At 38.1% G+C, this 24,795-nt stretch overlaps 1 protein-coding gene and 1 long non-coding RNA gene across 10 annotated transcripts in view; both read left to right on the top strand.

Moving 5' to 3' along the window:
* Nucleotides 1–1,863: 1,863 nt before the first annotated feature.
* Nucleotides 1,864–4,429, top strand: LOC131201106 (uncharacterized). The gene is made up of 2 exons (XR_009155786.1): nt 1,864–3,655; nt 4,117–4,429. It is a non-coding gene; the product is annotated as an uncharacterized LOC131201106 (long non-coding RNA).
* A 4,679-nt stretch (nt 4,430–9,108) lies between these two features.
* The window catches only part of CNNM2 (cyclin and CBS domain divalent metal cation transport mediator 2), a 134,067-nt gene continuing 118,380 nt past the window's right edge, over nt 9,109–24,795 (top strand). For 2 of the 9 annotated variants that reach the window (XR_009155781.1, XR_009155782.1), the window contains exons 1-2: nt 9,111–11,009; nt 13,708–13,777. Coding sequence is in view for 5 of the 9 variants with exons in the window: in XM_058188693.1 (XP_058044676.1) it covers nt 9,362–11,079 (1,718 nt within the window). In the remaining 4 variants the exon portion in view is untranslated. Of the gene's footprint in view, nt 12,419–13,707; nt 13,778–24,795 lie in introns of all 9 variants that reach the window. The other 7 variants (XR_009155779.1, XM_058188689.1, XR_009155780.1 and 4 more) reach the window with 6 other exon arrangements.

Raw genomic sequence — 24,795 nt, 5'->3', positions numbered from 1 at the left:
TCCCCCTCTTCGGGAGAAGAAGCGGTGGTGAGCAAAAAGAAGCAGAGGTAGAGCTTCCCTAGAGCTCCTGGAAGATACCAGGGGGCTCGAAGGGTTAAGCCCCCTCAGAACTTCAAAGTGCTCCAGATCTGAGGCTTTTTTCCTGCTCCGGCAGACCTAATTGCCGCGACCAACTTCCAGGACCAATTTTAACTTAAAGAAGATAATACCGGACTGAACAGAAACAGGAGAGCTCTAATTATAAAAGCAAGTAATCAATCAATTCCCTGTTATTTTTTTTTTTAAGTTTTGGATTTGACTTCAAAGTGAAAATGGCGATCGTTCTTTAATGAGCTACGAGTTGAAAACGAAAGTGTTACAATTCTCTGTCTACTGTTTATTGCTGAAGGCCAGCTGGAAATTTTTTTAAACATTGTAATGAGAAGGAGAAGATCGAGATATTGAGACTGATTTAAAAAAAAAAGACTTAAAAGGTTTATCGTAATATTAGCGGGACCAATTTTAACTTAAAGAAGATAATACCGGACTGAACAGAAACAGGAGAGCTCTAATTATAAAAGCAAGTAATCAATCAATTCCCTGTTATTTTTTTTTTTAAGTTTTGGATTTGACTTCAAAGTGAAAATGGCGATCGTTCTTCAATGAGCTACACAGTTGAAAACGAAAGTGTTACAAGTCTCACTGTCTGTTGTTTATTGCTGAAGGCCAGCTGGAAATTTTTTTTTAAACATTGTAATGAGAAGGGAGAAGAGATACTGAGACTGGAAAAAAAAAAGACTTAAAAGGTTTATACGTAATATTAAGTTAAAGAGAAATTTTAAGAGATGGCAGCAAAACAATTAAAGTCAACTGCTACAAAAACCCCAGGAACATTAACACCGGGAGTCTCTCCAGCACATACAGCAGATACAAAATCACTAAATTTGGAAGCACTTCAGGATAACCTGAAAGAATTTATGAAAGAATCTCTTAACGATGCTATGAATTGGCAAACTTCCCAGATAGAGGATAAGTTCAAATTAATTACAGAAGAAATGTCAGAGATGAAAAAACAGATGTTAGAAATTCAAACTGGAAATAAAGAAGTTAAAGAAGGTTGTTGGAGATGTGATTGTGAGGATGCTACCTATTATCATATATGGTGGACTTGCAAAAAAGTTAAAGCCTTTTGGATTAAAATATGGTGGATTATGCAGAACATTTTGAAAAAGAAGATCAAGTTTGTTCCACAGTTCTTTTTATTAGGAATAATCTCAGATTGCACTGTTATAGAGACAAAACTGATTCTGAATTTAATAACTGCTGCAAGATTATTGATTGCACAATATTGGAAGAAAGAAGACTTACCTACAATTGGAGAATGGATTAGTAAAGTATCAAATTTAGCAGAAATGGCAAAAATTTCTGCCTACTTGAAAGACTGTACACAAGAAAAATATATTTTGGAATGGAGGAAGTGGATTGATTATATTCAAAATAAGTATCAGATTAAAAAATATCAATTAGTTTTTGAGTGAAGTTAGGAATTATTATGTATTAGTTTAAGTGATAGTGTGATGGTGTGAAATGGAATATGTTTTATGTTATATTTTAGATTATGTTTGTTAGTTACAATACCCTGTATTCTGTTCTGGGAAGTCTCGGGGAAGGAGGCGGGAAGGGAAGACTATAAATTGATTGGTTGCCATTGTACAGGAATAATGGTAGAATTAAACAAGTTGGAATGGTGTAATGTCGGGACTGCTCGGCAAACACTCCCGAAGGAAAGGGTAAGGAAAGAGGAGTAAAGAAGGAAGAAAGTAGGTAGGTAGGTGGGTAGGGAGGAAAGAAGGAGGAGAAGAAAGGATAGGAGGAGGAGAAGAAGGAGAAGATAGAGGGTTAGAAAGGATGGTAGTGAGAAGTGGGAAAGAGGAGGGGAAGTAGAAAAGTGAGGAGAAGGTGGTGGGGGAAGTTTAAGAAGGATGAGAAGGGAAGAATGGATTAAAGGGGGGAGTGGCAGTCGAGCAGCCCTGATTGAGTATAATTTGAGTATAGGACTGATTGTTGGATAAGTGATTGTATTGTACACTGGTCAAATTGTGGGAATTATTATGGAAAAATAAAAAAAATAAAAAAAATTTTGCAAATAAAAAAAAAAAGAAAAAAAAAGTTTGGAATGACTATTGAATTAAATATATATGTGGCAGTTTTGACATGTACACATGGAAAATCCTTTCATATTTTACATGGGTATTTTAGTGGTCAGACCAGAAGTATAAATAACTAAATGCCTTGAAAATATAATTAATCCACTACTTTTACCTTTAAAAAACGAAATGGACATTTCAAAGGGTTTTTATTGGACATTAAAACAAAACATCTCATTTGACAAATGATACTATTTGACATATAATGTTTTGATCTCATGAAAACCCTGAATTATATGCTGTGAAGCTATTTTTATATTATGTCATTTTATCAATATTAAATGTCTAATCCCCAGGAAGAGAGTGCAGTAAAGAAATGTCAAATGAGAAGCAGGGGGTCATATAAAAAGCAGGAAGCATTGTGCCTGAAGCCTGTTAGAGTTAATTTTTAATTACTTTATTGTAGAACCTCATAAAATCACTGATAAGAAAGCAACAACACTGCTGCATATTTTCACTTCTTAAAAAGTAACTCAGCCTGATTGCAAACAAGTCTTTATCTTCATAGCACACATTTAACTTACTAGAAAATTGTGGTTTTAATTTTTAATTTTTTATCAGTTTGAAATTTGCTTAAGCAAGAGTACAATTGAAGTTTAAAAAGCACTCATGGACAATGAATGAATAAACCTGAATAAAGACCTTAATCGCCATGCCCTCATATAGATTTATATATGTGAGCATTGTCCTATATCAAGCAAAAATTCCAACTATTTTGTTTTTTTAGAACATGTAATGGAAAAGAGTGACTAAGGCTAATGTTGCTCTACCTGTTTTGAGCAATTTAGGAAGAACAGGTTGTTCCCAATAACAGCTTTCTCCTTGCAAAGATAATCCTTTCTCTACTGCCTATTTCCTTCATTAGACCGAGAAGCGTTGTCAAACTTTATTGGTATATTTATTTGTTAGGTTTTTCTCCTGTTTTGTTCCAGGAACTCAAGGCATTTTACATGGGATCTCTCTAAATGTTTATCCCATTACAGCTTTGGTACTCTCAGGATGGGATTAGAGTTTCCATGGATAAGGATGGACTTGAACCTGGGTGACCCCAGACTGAGAGCAGTAACATAACTGTGTGCAAGAGGCTGATAAAAGTTCTTGGAATGTTCTCCAGAAACCGCTATCCTTGAAAACCACATTCTTAAGTGTTTATATCTGTTTCTGGATTTGTTCTGTTTATAATTCAAATCAGAAAAGTTGTAAATTATTTCAGGAAAGCATGGCCAAAGGGCAGCATGTTGAAAGTTGCTACAACTTTCTAAATACTAGTAGGCTGTATTGATTTCAGACATGTATGTAATGCTCATAACATTTTGCTTTTTGGGCCTCTTAAATTTCAAGGCCGTTATTGGAATAAAAACAGAAGTACCCTTCCCTCCAGGCACCGGACCAAACAGTTTCATTCTCTGTCCTATCCCAGTGCTTGGGGGAAGAACCAGGTCATCACAGCCTTCCAGAATGCTAAAAAGGTAAGATATGTTTGCCATTTGAATGACAAGCTGTGGGTTCTATTCCAAACACTGGGTGGGCAATAAAAAGGGTGCTCATATCTTGATTTCTAGAATTTTGAATCCCATAGAGGTTCTCTACTGCATACATTCTCCCTCTGCATATGGTGGATGATAATGATAGAATTGCAAAAATTTGGCATTCATACCCCTCTTCCTTGTATACACAGTATACCTAGGCATGATGAGTGCTCAATTTCTTTTCGCTCTGTATTGGGGTTTTGACTGCCATTATAAAGTAAAACTTCTAGGAGTTTAAAACTGAGGTAAGAGAGGTAGAAGAATCTTGAAAATTTCTTTGCAAAAAGACCTAGTACTTGCATTGATGATGATTTAAACTGCAGTCCTAAACCTTACTGGACCAAATATTTACTTCTGTACAATCTTACTGACACAGTGCTATTGGTTTTTAATATTGACAGCAGAGGGAGACATGCTGCCATGATAACCAAATTGGAGAAAGGAAACAACCAACCCCAACAGCAGGAAACAGAACAGAACTTTCTGACAGTATATTTCTATCATCATATTTGTGAAGTAAATGCTGAAAAATGTTATCAAAACATCCTGAGTAGACCGACCTAACTTCCTTCCTTCCTTCCTTCCTTCCTTCCTTCCTTCCTTCCTTCCTTCCTTCCTTTACTTACTTACTTATTCATTCACCAAATTTGTACAGCTGCCCACCTCATAAAAAGTACCTCTGGATGGCATACAACAATAAAATATGATAAAATATTTATTTAGCAGTATATACCTTTTGAAAGCAGTTTTGAACTGGGGTCTTTTTAAAACCACACATTTGCCACAAGTCAAAACACTTAGAAGGGCGATTGTGTTGTTGTTTTTAATCTGAGCAGACTTACGCAAAATGGTAATGCCATAAAAACTCTTATTATCGGGCATGTTTGTTGTGGGCTTGCACAGAAAGAAGCAAAAACAGAGGCAAAGTTGATAGGTATATTTTGAGAAATGCTAAACAAATGGTCTTGGAGGAAGAAAACGAACCAGGACAACACAGTGCCCCTGACTCCCAAACCTGGGATCATTCCAGGATACTATTGTCAATTATAACAAAGGCCATGGAGAGGTCAAGTAAAACAAGGGTGGGCACACTACCTACATCTTCTTCCCATCAGAGATCAATAAAAAGCATAACCAATACAATTTTGACCTGTAACCAGGCCTGAATGCTGGCTGAAAGGAGTCCAGATAATCTATTTCATCCAGGATCTCCTGGAGCTGCAGCATGACCACCTTCTCAACAACCTTTCCCAGAAAGGAAAGATTGGAGATAGGACAAAAATTGACCATTAGGATGGGATCTAGCAATGGCTTCTTAAGAAGGGCTGAACCACAGCCTCCTTAAAAGGCTGGGGCATCATCCCCCTCATCTAAAGACACATTAATCACCCATACATCACCTGCCAGGAGACTTTTACCAGCCTGGGGATGTGGGTCTAAAACAGCCTGGGGATGTGGGTCTAAAACACATTCCCTAGAATCCTGCCATTTCCTCAGGAGCAACAGGTGAAATCATTGTCAGATAACTGGGCAAGGCCATAGGCATTTCCCTGTACCTGTGTCCACACTAGTATCTAACAGGAAATGCATCAGAGTGGCTTTTGTTGTTGTTAGTTGCAAAGTCGTATCCGACCATCGCGACCCCATGGACAACGTTCCTCCAGGTCTTCCTGTCCTCTACCATCCTCTGGAGTCCATTTAAGGTCACGCCTACTGCTTCAGTGACTCCAGCCACCTCATTCTCTGTCGTCCCCTTCTTTTTTCCCTCAATCTTTCCCAGCATTAGTTTCTTCTCCAGTGAGTCCTTCCTTCTCATTAAGTGGCCAAACTTCTAGAAAATCAGCAATTCCTCAGTGTGCCCCTGCAGATAGACAATTAAGTCCTCTTTATTCAGAAGGAACCAGGTCATCTTACAGAGGGTTGCTAAGTAATTTGCAGATGCAATTTCTGCAGAGAAGTCATTCTGGTTTGCCACATGAATAGTTATGAGATGGGCCTTAATATCTATGTTCAGTCAAGATTTTTCTTCATCTTTTGTCAGTAATGCCTGAGATGCCTCTTAACATATTTCATCTCTCTCAATTCCTCCATATACCATGGGGCATAATAAGATCCATGAGTCAGGAGAAGTGGCTTGGGTACAATCCTTTCTAAAACCTCTGTTGTCCCCCTATTCCAGACAGTGACTTGGGTCTCAGCAGGACGATGCAGCTGACCTTCAATTATAATCTGCAACTCTTTCTGAAATTCATTGGAGTCCATATATCAAAATACAAGTTTATTATGCAGCAATAAGTAATGATGTATGGCAGAGGTAGTCAACCTTTTTATACCGACTGCCCACTTTTGTATCTCTGTTAGTAGTAAAATTTTCTAACCGCCCACCGGTTCCACAGTAATGTTGATTTATAAAGTGTATCATCATCTGCGCATGCCTCTCGCGCATCGTGGATTGGGTTTGGGGGGGACGCCGGCTACCAGCTCTGCTTGTCTGTTACAGTTGGGTGGTGTGGGGGGAGATGCATGAGCTATTCTGGGACGAGGCTCTTTTGTTGGTCGCACTATAGCACCATTTAGTTTCACTTACGTAATGTGAACTAAACTTATGCGTGGGCCATACAAATAGTATATTTTCAGAAATTTAAATTGTCATGGAGAATTTTATGAAAACCTAATGAAAATGTTTTTAAAGTCAATTAAATTAAAAAAAAGGAAAGTGCTTCAGTATCGGACAAAACCCCTTTCGCCCACCATGAAAACTGGAACACCCACTAGTGGGTGGTAGGGACCAGGTGACTACCACTGTTCTATGTCTATTTCTTGTACACTAGATCTTAGTTTAGCTGTCATCCATATCATATCTATTCTTTACCAAGACATATGCCAATTTGAATAAAATGAATATTGCTTTTTCTTGGGATGTACATCGCATTATACATCTTGAATACCCAATTATTATTTTTTATTTATTTATTTATTTTTGTCACAACAGACAAACAATTGTCATAGATAAAACAACATGTTTTGAAGAAAATATATATATATATATGTAAAAAATATGCATCAACTATATCAATTTGATATAATGAAGGGAACAATAGGACAGGAACGGTAGGCACTTTTGTGCTCTTATGCACGCCCCTTATTGTCTGCCATTTTAAGAAAATTGTTCTGCCATTTTAAGAAAAACTTTTGGGAGTGTCTTCCTAGCCTTTTTATTTACTTTTCTAGTTTTATAGTCCAATTCTGCATCCACAATTGCATTAAAATCTCCTACTACACATATATTTCCATACTCCAATTCTATTATTTTCTTATGGTTTTCCCTTGGGGTATTTTATGAATGCTATTTGGTTTATAAACTTTGGTAGGTGCTTTAATTTATACCATATTCAGCTTAACGTGAATTTAGCCACAGAATTTCTCCTGCTGTCCTTCTGTGACATAAAGAAAAACTGTTTTGGTGGACATGGCTTCATGGAAGAGGTCTTCTCAGTTTATATTTGGAGACAGTTGTCCTAGGATTAAAGTAGTGTCTTTCCTCTTCTTCCAACACATTTTTTGCAGAACATATGTTCTACAGTGATTCACTATGTTGGCATGACAAAGTTAGGGCTAGGATCTGCTCTCAGCTGCAGTGGACACTATCTTTTCATGCATTTTGAAACATTGGTGGTCCTGTGTTGTTTTTTTAAAATAGTGATGTTTGCATAAATGGTTGATTTAAACTAGTAATAACAGTCATGTTTTATCAGCTATACTTTTCTGGTTCTATCCAAAATGAAGGCATTGTATGCTTTTAATGCCTCTGCATATGGGGGTACTTTCTGGTTTTATTACTTTGTGGTAGTTACAAGTGTGTCATTTTGTGTATTCCATGAAATACATCTGGATATTGTAGAACACAAGGCACTGATTCCTTTGTAGCAGTTACTTATTGTCAGCAACTGGGAGTTGGGGTAAAAATTTTTTGAGTTCTGCCAGTTTTTCCTTCTCATTTAGGTGACAGATCACAGCTCAGCCCAGGAGTGTGGAATAGGATTATAGGAAGCCCCTCCTCATAATCCCTCCACCTTGCCTATGAAGTGTCACTTCATAGTTCCCATCACCAATCTCTTTCCACTTATGACTGTATGACTATAACTTGTTGCTGGCAATCCTTATGATTTATCTTGATATATTGACCATCAATTGTGTTGTAAATGTTGTACCTTGATGAACGTATCTTTTCTTTTATGTACACTGAGAGCATATGCACCAAGACAAATTCCTTGTGTGTCCAATCACACTTGGCCAGTAAAAATTCTATTCTATTCTATAACTCAATCATTTGAATAGCCACTGCTGACGACCATGGGTCTACCAGGCTCCTGAATTCTGGTAAACTCTAATCAACACCTCACCTGACAGGTTATTGTGACAGGAAATGAGACCACAAATAATCAAGCAGGGGGACACACTGAGTGTGCCAATCGTGCTTCTTTCTCCCACTGCTCCTCTGCCTGATAGATTGGCTCTTTGGGGATAGAAATAGCTCTAGTTTCCTGGCACAGAGCACCTTTTGAGCGGGGAAACTTGAAGTTGGACAATAAAACGAAGCGAAATCCACCAGTCGCTGCCTTTGAATTGTCCTACAGTTAAAGCTAAAGAACAGGTCAATTAGCAAGCTTCCTAACTTAGGTATTAGGATTTTGGCTGTCGGGCAGCACAACTCGTGCTGGTAAACCTTTCTGCTGAAAAAACAAGAAAACTGGAAGAACGAAAAGCCGCAAGAAAGTATTTCTCGAGAGCAAAACGCGGCCAGGAAAATTCGGATGGGAAACGAAGAGGAGGGGAAGGTCGTAGGCACAAATACAGCGCAGCGTCGAGCAATAAGCCGCCCACAGCACAGTTCATCTTTAAGCAGAGTTCGTTTCGCGGTTAAAGAGCTCTAAGAGGCCCGGTTCCGGAAGAAACCTCTGCGCCCCATTGGCTGATCCTCTGACCAATCTCCATCGTCCTCCCTTCCGATTGGCGTTTCGCTGACTCCTTGTTAAAGCTGAGATATACACAAGCATCACGCGCTCTTTTAACAGGAAAGAAGGCCGAGAGAGATGTCCCTCCCCCCTCCCTCCGAGCTCTATCCTGCGGGCTAATGATCAACAACATAGGCAGGGTTAACATCGGTTCGGTAAAAGGCGTGGATTCTGGGAAGAAGCTCAGGATAAACCGATTCGAATGAGTCTCCTTACCGGTCTCGCTGGAAAAGGGGAAAAAAACAACCACCTCCCCCCGGCTTCAATGTGTAGCGCAGGCATTTCTCTCCTCACCCGCCCCCAACCCTGAAAAAAAGTGGAAGGCCGACCTACCGGCCGGCTAGCCCTTGTCCCCACCCTGTATTCATGAGCGATCTGATTGGACGATTGTTCTTTATCTGCACCCTCCGCTGCCTCGCTTGCCTTCACCTCATTGGTTGATGCGCACGCGCGGGTCTCTTGCCCCCTCCCCGTCCCCTTCGGGGTAGGGGTTGGAGCAGCTCCTGGCCCAGGCCCGGCAGTCGCTTGTCATCCGTCGAGGACTTAGCTACTGGCTCTCGTTAAGCGCTGGCACAATGAAGTCGCTCAGTTTACTGTGGCCGGGTTACCACTGACCTTTATCTACTGGAATATGGCCGCGCCGCTCCCCGCGGTCGCTCCCAGGCTCATGGCAGGGCCGGGGGGAGGCGGCGAAAGGGAGACGCGGATGCTACCGCGGTCGCCGCTGCTGCTGCCGCTGCTGCTAGGAATTCTCCTCAGCCGGTGCCTGGGAGAGCAGCCCGCTCGCGCCGCCGCCGCCTCTTCCTCCTCTTCCTCCTCCTCCTCCTCCTCCTTCTTGTTGCCCGGGGCATCCGATTCGGAGGAAACGGTGATAATAGGGTTACGGCTGGAGGACACGGACGACGTGTCCTTTATGGAAAAGGGAGTGCTCCGGGTGAGCGAGAGAACTCGTGTCAAACTGCGGGTCTACGGGCAGAATATCAATAACGAGACCTGGTCCCGCATCGCATTCACCGAGCATGAACGGTGGAGGGATGGGGAAGGCAGGCGGCCGCCAGCTGAACAAGAAGACGGTCCGGTCCCCGTGGGTTCCATGTCGTCGGCCCCGCAGCGTTGCGGCATCCGGACGTCGGACATCATCATCCTCCCGCATATCACCCTCAACCGCCGTACCTCGGGGATCATCGAGATCGATATCAAGCCGTTGCGCAAAACGGAGAAAAGCAAGTCGTACTACTTGTGTACCTCGGTATCTTCCCCTGCTATCCTAGGAGGGGCGGGGAGTGTGGCCGGGAGCCCCGGTGGTGGAGCTGGCATTATTGGTCCCGATGGAGGGCCCTGGACTGAGACTACCTGGATCTATCATGATGGTGAGGACACCAAGATGATTGTAGGTGAGGAGAAGAAATTCTTGTTACCCTTCTGGCTTCAGGTGATCTTCATCTCCCTCCTGTTGTGTCTTTCTGGCATGTTCAGTGGTCTCAACCTGGGACTTATGGCTCTTGATCCTATGGAGTTGCGTATTGTGCAGAATTGTGGGACAGAAAAAGAAAAAAACTATGCTAAGCGCATTGAGCCTGTGCGCCGCCAGGGCAACTACTTGCTCTGTTCTTTGCTCTTGGGTAATGTATTGGTCAATACTACCCTTACCATCCTGCTCGATGACATTGCAGGTTCTGGACTGGTGGCGGTGGTAGTATCCACCATTGGTATTGTCATTTTTGGTGAGATTGTGCCACAGGCTATTTGTTCCCGGCATGGTCTGGCTGTGGGTGCCAACACCATCTTCCTTACAAAGTTCTTTATGATGATGACCTTTCCAGCCTCTTATCCAGTCAGCAAACTGCTGGACTGTGTTTTAGGGCAAGAGATTGGTACTGTCTATAACCGTGAGAAGCTACTTGAAATGTTAAGAGTCACTGATCCTTACAATGATTTAGTCAAAGAAGAATTGAATATAATTCAAGGAGCGCTGGAATTGCGCACCAAAACTGTGGAGGATGTAATGACTCCTCTCCGGGATTGCTTCATGATTACTGCTGAAGCTGTACTTGATTTCAACACTATGTCTGAAATCATGGAGAGTGGATATACACGTATCCCAGTTTTTGAAGGAGACCGCTCTAATATTGTGGACCTTCTTTTTGTCAAAGACTTAGCTTTTGTGGATCCTGATGATTGCACTCCACTCAAGACCATCACACGTTTCTATAACCACCCACTGCACTTTGTCTTCAATGACACCAAGCTTGATGCCATGCTTGAGGAATTCAAAAAAGGTGGGATGATGGTGGTTGGTGAAGGGAGTGGGGAAGGAAAATGTGAAAAGGAGCTTCAGGAGTATGGAAGGTACTTGATTATTACCATGAAAGATGAAGTTCTGGGGATATTAAATTCTGTGCTTAACATTTGGTGTTTATATGGTATAGCTCAGAATAGTAAACTGATTCTCTTGCCTTCACATATTTTCCTTGTATTCATACACTTTACTCTACAGCTCCCATCATTTCTATTTATATGTATGTTATTGAATGTAGTTTAAGGATCAGTTTAGGTTTTTCATTGTCCAGTGGGTATTCAGATATTACATTGAATTGTGACTCCAACCTGGACTCATCTGTTTTATGTGCACCTATGACTGCTAATATCTCAAGAAACAAGAGGAATTTATGGGCCCAGATTGTATCCAAATGTATAGGCTAAAGCAATAAATAACAAGCATTCTCTTTCTATAGAAATGTATGCCTGGTATGTGCATCATACATCATGCCATATATGAACTTTTACTTATCTGATGTTTATCTTAGACTTGAATTTATTATTATTGGCAATTAGTTTTACATCTCAGGTTATCTTTCCTTGAATTTTTGTTTCCTTTAACAACTATTTGTTAACTATTCACTAGTTGCAATAATACAGCCTCTGTTTTATATAGTAAAAATATTTGGTAGATGGGTATGATACAGAGCTCTTACATGGTAAATGCTTATATACAAATTGAGTTAAAATTTTAAGTCAATAATAATGTTGGTTAATGTTGACTTTTTGCCAACATTATTTGTGCACATACACATGATTGGGAATTGTGGTTATGGATCCTCAATGTATCTGTACTGTGCATGAAAGTTAAAACTAAAGAAGTCATCCAATATTATAACTTTTATACTATGTTAATATTTTAGGTAGGTTTTTTCCTACAAATTTTGTGAAATGTCTTTCAATAATTTATATCTACTAACAGACATTGGTGTTAAGTTGTCACTGAGTTTTGTTTTTAAGATCCCAAAACTTCTGTTTAAACATTGTTAGTATTTTCCACTGCTAGCCTAGCATACCACCATTCTGCTGACATGATTGTCTCTAGCTGTAAAGAGAGATGTTTGCTTAGATATCTGATTCTGATTGTCACAAAAAGCATTGTAAACTATTATTTATTTAATTTATTATTGGTGCCTTTTTACTGCCAGGTGTATTTTCTTCCTCAGGTGTCCAAATCATCTGGCTTAGTTATGCAGTGTGTTTGATTTTTGGGAGAGGAAGCAGGTCTGCTCTGCAATAATGAACATTGTTAAAAAGTAGTTTGGTCTGTGTGATTTATATGAATTTCATCATGTATTCTCTTGTCTCTTGTTATATTAATTTGAAATCACTGATGGCATCTTCTGAATGATACTTTTTCTCCAGCTTGGTGAGGAAAAACACATTTTATTGGATCTCTCCTGTTATTAATTTCTTTTCAGCTGCAAACTGCCAGTACTGAGAATCATTTAGAACTGTTCTAAAATCTACTTGTTTGGGTGGACTTTGGGATCAATTAAGTTGGGAAGCCATAGTGAAAGGTATACTGTTGCTTAGTTTCTGAGCGTTTAAGTGGGTCAAGCACTCTGAATGTTTAGAGTACGTTGTCAATCTAAAGATAATTGTGATCAAATTGCTGCAGGGAAAATATATGAAGATAGTTGAATTCAACATCATTTTGAGATTAGCATTTGTTCAGTATTTGGATAAACAGGTTACTGCTGGGGTTAACCTTTTCTCAAAGTGGTACTTACTCTGTAGCTGAACTTTTGCACAGTTGGTGATTTGTAGGCAGTAAACTGCTAGTTAGATTTCAAATAGTGCCAGTCTGAAACACTTACCTTTAGCTTTTTCAATTTAAAAGTTAAGCCATCTTTTAGTTTTCTATTCACTCTAGTTTTATTTTTCTTTTCAATTTTCAAATGAATATGTTTTGGTGGATAAAATGTTTTGGTAATCTATTATGTATCTCCTATAACCATTTGGTATTATCTAAAATACTAGTTTATTGGCCTTTATAATTTATGAAAAGTGAATTTAGTGAGATTGTACTGCAATCTAATCACGAAGCTGTAGCAAATAGTACTATTTTCTCATTATAGTAATAGTTTAAATTTCTAGAATACCACTGCAGCAGTCTTGTTGAATTTATAATTATATTTACAGTTTAAAATTTTGGTTTTATTTATTTAGTTGTCAAATTTATATAGCCACCTATCGTACAAGACTTTGGACTGTTTTAATTTATATGAACTAAATAAATTAGTATGTATGTAAAACACACACACACACACACACACACACACACACACACATTATAGAAACTAAAATGAGGGGGCAGGATAGATTCACTAACAAAGTAACAAATACATGTAAAATAACATTTTTGTTTTTCAGTCCTTCTACTCATTCCCTTAAACTGTAATCCATTTGTTAGAGGGTAAGATTATTATTAAGCATAGAAGGATTATTTCTCAGTCCATATACTAGGTTGTTCAGTGGTATTAGTGAAATATATTATTGATTAAAATAAAGATACTCTGGCTGCAAAATTTTTCTTCTGGGCAATAACAAGTTTAAAAATTATTGTATATAATTCTGTTTTAGATATGTCAAATTTGTAAAAAATATGTATTTCCCTCCTATATTAACACATAATATCTAATATTCTTTTTTCAGAGACTGATATATTCTGAAAAGCTGCTGGTAGAGATGGATTTAATTTCAAAATGAGAGATCCCTAAATTTAGTAAGCTATTGTTTGGAATGGATTAAAATATTATCTTGCTGTCATACTGAAATAGAAAAGTTATTTTCCTTAAATGGAAAAAATGCTTCTAGATTAATATTCAAATTGTGTTGTGCATTAACATACCTCATGCTGTCTTTATTTTATAAGAACTTCTTGCGCCTTTTGTTCTAACAAATCTCTGTGTAAAACAGTCTTTGCAAGTTTCCATTTATGTGATTGACTCTGCAAAATACTGTAACATTATTAACACTAGTAGCAAAACCAAGTTGATCTCTATATGTTCCTCAACTTGAAATTAACTCACCCATAGATAAGCAGAACACCAGAGCAGTCCTACTAATTTATCTTAATATAATTAGTTCAGTGCTTTGACACCTCCTTCCAACATCAGTGGTTTTGAATGTATGGACTAAAGCCCTTTTTTGTAATATGCAAGACATCTAACGGTAAGACACCAGCAACTTACAAATTAATCAACGGACTCCTGCATTGCGCATAATGCCAGACACTTCTTATTCCCAATAATAAGGAATACTGCAAGGGTAGTTAACCTTTTTTACCCACCACCCACTTTTGTATCTCTGTTAGTAGTAAAATTTTCTAACCGCCCACCGGTTCCACAGTAATGCTCCACTATTGTCATCTGTGCATGCCTCTCGCACATCGTGGATTGGGTTGGGGGGGGGCACTGGCTACCAGCTCTGCTTGTCTGTTACAGCTGGGTGGTGTGGGGGGAGATGCGTGAGCTATTCTGGGACGAGGTTCTTTTATTTGCGGTTGCACTATAGCACCATTTAGTTTCACTTACGTAACGTGAACTAAAGTTATGTGCGGGCGATACAAATTGTATATTTTCAGAAATTTAAATTGTCACGGGGAATTTTATGAAAACCTAATGAAAATGTTTTTAAATAATGCTATGAAATTTTTTAAAAAGTCAATTAAATTAAAAAAAAGGAAAGTGCTTCAGTATCGGACAAAACCCTTACTGCCCACCATGAAAGCTGGAACACCCACTAGTGGGCAGTAGGGACCAGGTTGACTACCACTGGAATATTGGATTCTCCTATTATGTTTGTCACTGTTTAAACATGTTTTATTAAATAAATCACAATAAGTGAATTCACATAATATGCTAACAGGTAAATACAGTGGTATTTTTTTAAAAAAATCCTGATATTTGGTTTTATGAACAGAATTTGGATTGGTCCTGTTCTAGTTGTCATCTAATGATAGGAGTGGATACATGTTGTTGAGAGACTGGTGATGTAGGTTAAAGTTTAAGCAGTGGTGGGTTGTTACTGGTTCGCACCGGATCGGGGAACTGCTAGTGCCGGTGGGAGGCTTCGCCTACCTGCTCAGACACTTCTGCGCATGCACAGAAACGCCCCCTGCGCACATGTGCACACGAGTGAATCAGTAGCGATGGGATTTGGAACCCGCCGCTGAATTTAAGGAATATCTGATATGAATATGATTAAAGTTTAATATGAATTAGGATATGAATGTAATATCTGATGAAAAGTTCAGTAATAATTATATTACTGGATTCTTTTGTGTATATTCATCCTGAGTGATTGGGTGACCATTATTAGTTTCAGTAAGTACTTCAGTAAGTACTCCTGCATTGATAAAGTTTCATTAAGTATCATATTATGGTGAATGCAAACAAGTAGTTTCTGTTTCTTTCCTCACTCTACATTCTTGATGTAAAGGGAGTGTTAATATGTTTGCTTCAATTTGCATCCAAGGCTCTAAAATTTGGGAGATTTTTCTGTGCAAGGTTTGGCGTATCAGAAGGTGAAAAGGCCAATTTCTATTGTATTTACTATTGTAGTAGAGATGCAGAATAGTCTTTATTCTGACAAAAGTACAAATAAGCCAATTTTTATTTTTACTTTGTGATTTTTTGCAGAAAGAGCAAGAACTGTTAGTATATTAAATAGAATGCCCAGATTTTAGACAGTCCCTCTCATTAAAGGAAAATGGAACAGAGAAAATTACCTTTGTTATCCATAATCTTAATGTATATAAGACAACTCCATTTTGAAAATAACTTATTTATGGATGGGAAAACAGTCCTTTGAAGTAAATATGGTACTGAAATTGTTCAGTTGTTAACATCTATACTGGGATTTTCCAATTGTGGAATTTGGAACTTTGATACCTTTGATCAAAACTCAAAGCTCTAAGCAATGCAACATTTGCTACATTCAAATTTAGGTTTTTTTGTCTTTTGTCTTTTGTCTTTCACAGAAGCCCATCAGGTCCTCTTGCCACCATAGGGTTCTGTGTACCACAGAGTGGACTTATCCACTCCAATTATAGTATAAAACTATAATCAACCCCAAAATGGTGTGAAATTAATGGCAAGTGTGGTTAAAAATCTAATTTGAAAATAAATTGGTGGGCAATTTTTCACTTGCCTTTCTTCCATTGGACAAGTGATTTTAATGATCCTGTATTTGCTTGAGCTTTCACTAAAACCATTAGCATTTTTTCTTGTCTTTTTTTTAACTGGCTGTTCTCAGCATGTATGATTCTAAATCCCAAGCCTTCTATTTCTTAGTTTACTACAAAAATTTATCTCGAAATGCCTTGAATTTAAAACTGTGAACTAGTACACATAGTGCAGACCACTCTGTATAGAAACTTTCCCAGAGCCTTTTACAACACAGAGTTCTTCCTTATCTGTTGTAATTGTAGACCTAGAGACTTTGAGATTTGCTTCTTGTTCTATCTTTTTGTTTGCTACTATATTACACTACAAGTTTGCTGAGTTTGGATTAATAACTTGTTTTGCAAAAGAGTACCCACATAATGCTGCTTCAGTGTTCTAATAAGTTACATGGATACCTTGCTGTTTTTGTTGAATTCTATTCAGGGTAGAATAATAGTTCTAGAAGGCAACATATTTTAAAACCTTAAATTTTAAAAATCGTATGCTGAAATCTGTTAATCATTGGAATGACTTACCTCTGGAAGTTGTGGGTCCTCTATCACTGGAGATTTTTAAGAATAGGTTGGACAGCCATTTGTCCGGAATGATATAAGTTCTCCTGATTGAGCAGGTGGCTGGACTGGAAGATCTCCAAGGTCCCTTTCAACCCTGTTCTATAGTCTATCTTGGACTAGTTTGGAAACCATATACCTGCTCCCCTGAAAATTCCTCTTCCCCTTCCTGAATTTTGATCATATGATTGTGAGGCACTTTAAAGGCTGTAACTTTGGGGGCAAGCATAACTACCATATTTTTGGAGTATAAGACACACTTTTCCCCCACTAAAAGGGGGTGAAAATTTGGGTGTGTCTTATACACCAAATGTAGCCCCTCCCACCCGCCAGCCCCCACCTTTTGGCCTCTGCCTCCCAGCAATTTGCCTCCTTGCAGCAAACAGCAAACAGCCCGTTTCAGCTTCAGCACAGCCTGATTAGCACAAGCGGCTGATTGTTGATTGGATCGGCCTCTTGAGGATCAGCTGTTTCAGGCTGCAGGGATTGCCATTGCCTAATGCCCATTCCAATCCCCACTGCCCAGAAGGAGCAGAAAATAGGGCACGCAGAGGCTGAAAACGGAGGTGGCAATAGGCTATGACAGTCCCTGTAGCATGAAACAGCTGATCCTTGGGAGGCTGATCCAACCAACAGTCAGCTGCTTGTGCTAATCAGGCTGTGCTGAAGCTGAAACTGAAATGGGCTGTTTGCTGCAAGGAGGCAAATTGCTGGGAGGCAGAGGCAGATTTTTTTTCTTGTTTTCCTCCCCAAAAAAGGTAGGTACATCTTATAGTCCGGAGCCTCTTATACTCTGAAAAATACGGTATCTTTCACTGTAACTTTAGTTACTGACTGAATGATAGTTAAGCAAGGTTTAAATAAAATTTCAGGAAAATTATAAAAAAGCCATGGTAGAGCAGTGGTTAGAATGCAGTATTGCAGGTTAACTATGCCCACAGCTAGGAGTTTGATCCTAACCAGCTCAAGGTTGACTCAGCCTTCCATCTTTTCTAGATCGGTAAAAAAAGAACCCAGATTGTTGAGAAAATATGTTGACATTGTAAATTGCTCAGAGAATGCTGTAAAGCACTATAGAGCAGTATTTAGCGTGTTTTCCCGAAAATAAGACCCTGTCTTATATTTTTTTGAACCCTGAAATAAGCTCTTGGCCTTATTGCCATGTGCTCAGAAGCCCGATTGGGCTTATTAACAGAGGATGTCTTATTTTGGGGGAAACAGGGTAAGTGCTTTTGCTATAAAATTTCCCATCTCATAACTGTTTCATGAACTGTTTCAAGAATATATGTTAATTAGTTCTTGAAATGGTATAGCTTTGGTCATATGTTATTTGGCCATGTTGCCCATCTGTCCTACAAATAAAGATGATTAAAAGCCAGAGTAATTTTTCTTTCTTTTCTTTTCTTATTTATTTATTTATTTATTTATCTATCTATCTATCTATCTATCTATCTATCTATCTATCTATCTATCTATCTATCTATCCATCCATCCATCCATCCATCCATCCATCCATCCATCCATCCATCCGCCCTTCTCCGAAGACTCAGGGCAGTTTACAGCCAAGATAAAATCGCACAGAAACAAACGTTAAGAACATTATTAAAAATCTAATTCAAAATTGGCCCAATAATTTTAAAAATGAATAAAATATAAAATAAACCTTAATAAAACCACCCATGTTAAAATTGCGATTAGGCCAACCCTGCACGATAGAACAAGAAAGTCTTAAGCTCGCGCTTAAAGGTCTGGAGGTCAGGGAGTTGGCGTAGCCCCAGAGGTAGCTCATTCCACAGGGCAGGAGCCCCCACAGAGAAGGCCCTCCCCCTGGGAGCCGCCAGTCGGCATTGTTTGGCTGACGGCACCCTGAGGAGGCCCTCCCTATGGGAGCGCACAGGTCGATGGGAGGCTATTGGTGGCAGTAGGCGGTCCCGTAAGTAACCCGGTCTTCCATTCATTTTTGTCCGATTCTTAGTGACTACCTAGAGACATTCCTGCAGTTTTCTTGGCAAGGTTTTTCAAGAGCGATTTGCCATTGCCTCCTTCCTGGGGCTGAGAAAAAGTGTCTGGCTCAAGGTCACTCAGCTGATTTTGTGCCTAAGGTGGAACTAGAACTCATGATCTCCCAGTTTCTAGCCTGATGCTTAATCATTACACCCAACTGCCTTTCAATTCTTTCTATAAACATGTAAAGATACTAGATAAAATTAGTTGTATGACAATGAAAAATCTGGTCTGGTTCATAGCTAACAGTAAGCCATCATATGGCTTCTTTATACTTGACTTAATGAAGATTTATCAACAAACCTATTATTGCTTAACAATACCCGTGCTGTTTCATTTGGTAATGAATGCTGAATTCAGTATCAACATGAATTTGGCGACTATATGGTGGTTGAAAGCCAGAATTTCTCAGGGCAGATGTCACTTATGGCAAAAACTAACAGCCACCAGCTTTAAGGCCGTGAAAGTTAGGGCACAAACATTTTTTCAAGTCGAAGGATTTGAAAAGGAAACACTGGAATTAAACTACAGTGAGTATAAGGAAACAAGTTGAGTTGATAGCAGGTAAGTGTTTTAGTGGCTTCTTCCTAGTATGCAAGTATGCTTATCTAACTAGGGCAAGTTCTGTATGTGAAAGCATTCAGCTGAAAACAAGCCTAGGTCAAACCATTCTTGAACTGAATATCTGACAAATGCTGCTTTTCTGGTAAAACATGATGGTGTCAGATGGTAGCACCTAAACTGACTGAATGATCCCACAAAAAGTAAGCAAAGTTCGGTCTAATTAATAGTTGGATGAGAGACCACACCAAAATCTTAGAAATAGGCTAAACTGGGAAGCTGAAATGAAAAACTAGGAAAGTTGTAGTTCTGTTCTTTGTAAGAAAATATATTGCTATAATATTGCAATAATATGGAATATAATATGGAATAATATTGATAAATAATCACAAATTTCTAAGGCTTAGAATTATTAATAATAATATAAAAATAATCATTATTATCGTTAAATAATACGAAGCCTTAGAAATCAGATTTCAACTTTTTTTGAATTGAGAAAATACAGGGAATCCTCGACTTATGACCACAATTGAGCCCAAAATTTCTCTTGCTAGTAAGACAGTTAAATGATTTCCCCCTATTTTACGACCTTTCTTGCCACAGTTGTTAAGTGAATCATTGCAGTTGTTAAGTTAATAACATGGTTGTTAAGTGAGGCTTCCCCATTGACTTCGTTTGTCAGAAGGTCACAAAGCTGATTGCATGACCCTAGGACACTGTAACTCTCATATGAGTCAGATGCAAAGCATCTGAATTTTGATCATGTTCCCATGGGGTGTTACAGTGATAGCATGAAAAATAGTCATAAGTCCCTTTTTTCAGTTCAGTTATAACTTCAAACAGTCATTAAACTGTTGTAAGTCGAGAGCTACCTGTAGTCTTTAATGAATGTATTGATGGTCAGAGAAGCAGTTTTAAACAATCAGCAGAGACAATAGGATAACATTTTGAACAACATTTGAAGTTTAATATTATATAGAGAATGTTTTATGGATAAACCAAGTGCAGATTAAAGAAAAGGCCAACACTTTTTCTCCTATTGAATTAATCCGCGCTATCTGTATACATGGAGTTGGGTAGTGATGATGATGAAGAGAGATATTTGTGCTTTTCTAGATTTGGCTGAGCTAGTATTCTAGCTGGGGTATGAAATCATTAATGATATTCTAAATTACAGTTCAGCAACATTTTGAGGTTTGTAGTTTCACAAATTCAGATATGTTCTGTTTCCTCTTGATTGGTTTTGATTAAATTACTACTTTTCAGTCTTATCTATAGTCTTATTATGAGGATAACAGGAAATAAGAATTTTGCCAGCTATATCTGATGAATGTAATGGTGGGTTCTGAACATCAAGGTTTTTTTTTAATATTCAAACACTTGACCATCAATTTCTCTTCTAATACCTATGCAGTCACAGAATGACTAAGAACAGGAATGAAGGAGGCTTATATTGTCAGAAGTTTAAATATATGGTAAATCTGAATATATACAAAAGATTGCAGACTAAATATTTAATAAAGAATATTAGCAACATAGTGAAAACAAATAGAATTAAATTGCAATTTCTTAACTGGAATGAGATCTTTCTGTTAGAATGGCATTATTGAGGGGATTGTGTAATGTAAACTTAAACTGAGACTCTGAAATGTTTGGTTCATTTACGTATAAGTTAACAACAGTACTATAGGAGTATTGTTAGTGTTTTGATTCTTGGCTCACATCATCATCATCATCATTATTATTATTATTTTAGGCTTCCCTAGTTCCAATAATTGAGCTCATAAAACTAACCATTGACACTGGTGAATGCAGTGCTATGAACCATGCCATGTCTAATGTGCGTGACCTGGCACTCACACAGTGATTTGACAGGGTCCTAATTTGCAGCCTGCCAGCTACAAACAGTAGCGTAAATACTAAACTCTAATGAACTGCAACTACCAGCACATGGCTAATGACCCAGATCAGCCGGCTATTTCAGCCTGTCTGTTGCCAAGGTCATCCAGTTTAGATGTATTTGGTGGGAGTTTTTAATCTTTTGAAGAGATGTAGAATGGTATGAATAGGTTTTACTAATTCAGCTTAGAGAAAAAGCTTTTTAATAAAGCAGTTGTGTTTATTAGAGTTTTTTTTAATGTAGTCTTTTATAGGTGCAAAAACAGCACCAAAGTCCACAATGTCTACTGCCTATTCGTAATACATTAGTCATTTCTATGTCATCATGCAGTCTAAGCCAGTAGCAGCTGAGAAATAACTGTTCCCTGCTGTTGTACCAGAAAAAAAATACACATTCATTGTTTCTTAAAACTCTTCTATGCTCAAATAACACCAAAATGGTAAGATTGTGTTTTCAATAAAGTATAATAAAGAGTCCCGCTCTGAGGGAGATGGGCTGTTTAGAAATAGGTAGGAAATAAATAAAATAAAATAAATATCTTACACTGATCTTTATTCGGATCTTAAATTGAAGCTTTGAGAATATTTTCTTTTGTTCAAACCTGGAATATTTTGAATTTTGAAAAAAGATGCAAGATAAACTTTTAGTGTCAAAGTGTGACCTAAACCTGACAGAAATTTGAATTGAGTGATTAGCTACATATTATACATTATCTCCCAGAGTATGAATGTACTTTAACGAATACTAAATAATGTAAAGAAAAGTATTTTTATTATACACATTCAATAAATGTCAGTTTACCCTAAGGCAGTTTTTTTCAACCTCAGCAATTTTAAGATGTGTGGACTTCAACTCCCTGAATTCCACAGCCAGCATAGGAATTGAAGTCCACATATCTTAAAGTTGCTGAGATTAAGTAATACTGCTCTGCTATGATACTGGTTCATCTAGAATATTTCAGGAGACCCATTTTTAGCAAGGTCTTCACTCATTTTGTGATTGTTATACAATAATTGGTTTGCTTAAGAAATTCATACATCAGATATACTTAATTACAGTATTTACCTGTATCTTCCTTTTATCAAAGTCAGCAGGAGACAAGTTGTTACTTCACACCTAGTACTAAATATTTTAGATCCACATTTTATTGGCTTGCTATAGTAATGAGATATGCTTGGACTTATATATTAGACAGAAACACTTGCTACCCGTTTGTTTATCATGGCAGATAAACAAGCCTGGCAGACTAGAAATGTCACAGACTATTATTTTTGTATAAAATACCATATTGTTGGACATTTTTGTTGGACATTTTTGTTGTTAAGGACAAACTATCAAAGTATCATTAAAAATAATCAAATTTTGGATCCCAACCAAAATATCTGTCTGCAAATCAAAGCTGTATTCATAATTTTTACAAAGCTTAAGAATGATGATGTCAGGTATTTGTATGGTCTTTTTTGCACATGGAGGCAAAATGCATGGAGAGATATAATTATCTTAGGCTTTTCTAGGAAAGTTCAAGTAATCACTCTGAGATGGGCAACATAGATAACTTTAAATGCAAGGTTAAGTAGAAAAAAATGGGAGGAGGGAGTAGAACAGCCTTGTCACAGAAATAGAAAAATATCAATATAGAAGTTATTTCTTAAGAATTAAAAGATAAAAAGTTAGTAATACTAAAATGAATGTTAAGAGTCTAGGATAGGAACATGTACTTCTGAAATACATGATGAAATTATGTGTACCCTAAAAATTCAAGATAACTTCAGACGGTAAAATATTATTGCTGGATACTCAGTTGGAAAAGAAAGTTTAAGGCCTAGCAAGGATGGATATTATATAGCCTATGGTGATTAATGCCAGCCATTATTTATAGGATATCTTCCTAGCTTCAGTGGCTTTATTTTCCCTCTTGAATTGCTGTGTGAACAGTTTTGCTATTAGACAAAGGCCCATTTAAAGAATTCTAGGGTCTTGCAAGATAGGAAACTCCAACTTCATTGCAGATGCGCATATATCTTTCCTGACCCTCCCTGAACTCCTTCCCATCCCATTCTTCTGAGCAGTTCTTCAGAAACATTATCTTTAGGCATTTAAGAGTAACAGAAGCATCAAATGTCTGTAAATGCAGTCCCATGTGAAACCTATTACAGTAGTTTTAACTGCACGTTCATGAGGGTGCTTTTGCCAAGCATCTCAGTCCCAAAGGGCAACAATGGGCACCCCAACTAGAGCTGAATAAAAGTCCCCATGACCACAGTTTTCACCTGTCACTCCAGCATAAATCAATAACCTGGGAGGGTACATAAGTTGCAAACCTGCTGCTTAAGGGGAAATGTGACACAATTCAGAGCCAAGATTGGGGCTGGAATTAAGCAAGTTTTATTATCAGCAAACTGTACCTCCATATTGCAGAGATTTAATCTAGTTTTGATCTATCAAAGCCCTTACTGCATTCAGGCACCAGGCCAGAACTTCAAGGGCATCATGTATATATAGTATCACCAGTAATATATAATATAGCAAGAATACTGCATTCTATACTGCCGGATAAGCTGCTTAGCAGCTATACATAGAAATTAAATTGCATGGATGACAGGAACAAGCCCTGTAGAAACTCACATTGGATTAGCTACTAATGCAATTTCTGTTCATGCATACTAGCTGGAACTGCCTATTTAGTATAAAGCAGAAATATTGTGAAATATTGCTTCAATCTATAGACACTCTATAAGATCTAGAGGTTTTCCATCTCTGACCTTGGATGACATTACACTTCCTCATTCAACAATGGTAAACAGTGTAGGGCATTACCTGGAGTCAAGCTCTTGGCTTCATCTGGTGTACTAGTTGTATCCTTTTTTAGATTGGGGGAGTGGGGTCCTTCAGACAGTCACTCATCACTTCATGACTACTGCAATATGCTTTATATGGGACTGCCCTTGAAAACCACTTGGAAGTTTCAACTGGTCTAAAACATAACATGAGTAATGATGAGCATGTCTTGGTAAGCCCATGTAACACTTCTACTTAATGAGCTGCACTGGTTGTCAGTTTGCTTCTGAGTACAATTCAAAGCACTAGTTTTATCTATAAAGTCCTACATGGCATAGTGCCTGGTTACTTGAGGCGATATCTGTCTTGCATAGTATCTGCCTAGTTGATTTAATCTAGTAGGGTTGGTATATTCCTGTTCTTTCAATTAAATAATGCCATTTATCAAGACCCCAAGAAGTGTGCCTTCTCTGTAGCAGTGCCTGTGAATCTGGAGAGGCTCCACTTTGCTGATGTTTCAAAGTCCCTTTGAAGATCTGACTTTTCATTCAGTCTATTGGTAAGAGTGTATGAAGGACCATGTAGGTTATTCCTTTTGTTACCATCTTTTTTTGCCACCCTTCCTATCTTTACTTTTCATTTCTGTCTATTGTTTGGGTCCCTCACCCATTTTTAACTTTTCATCTGTAAAAAAGCAGAGTTGCTGGGAGTTGGGTGGCATATACATTCAATAAATACTAATAAGGATAGCATAGTCCAT

Source organism: Ahaetulla prasina, chromosome 6 (genome assembly GCF_028640845.1).
Source record: "Ahaetulla prasina isolate Xishuangbanna chromosome 6, ASM2864084v1, whole genome shotgun sequence".
NCBI lineage: Eukaryota > Metazoa > Chordata > Lepidosauria > Squamata > Colubridae > Ahaetulla > Ahaetulla prasina.
This window is presented reverse-complemented; position numbering and strand designations above follow the sequence as displayed.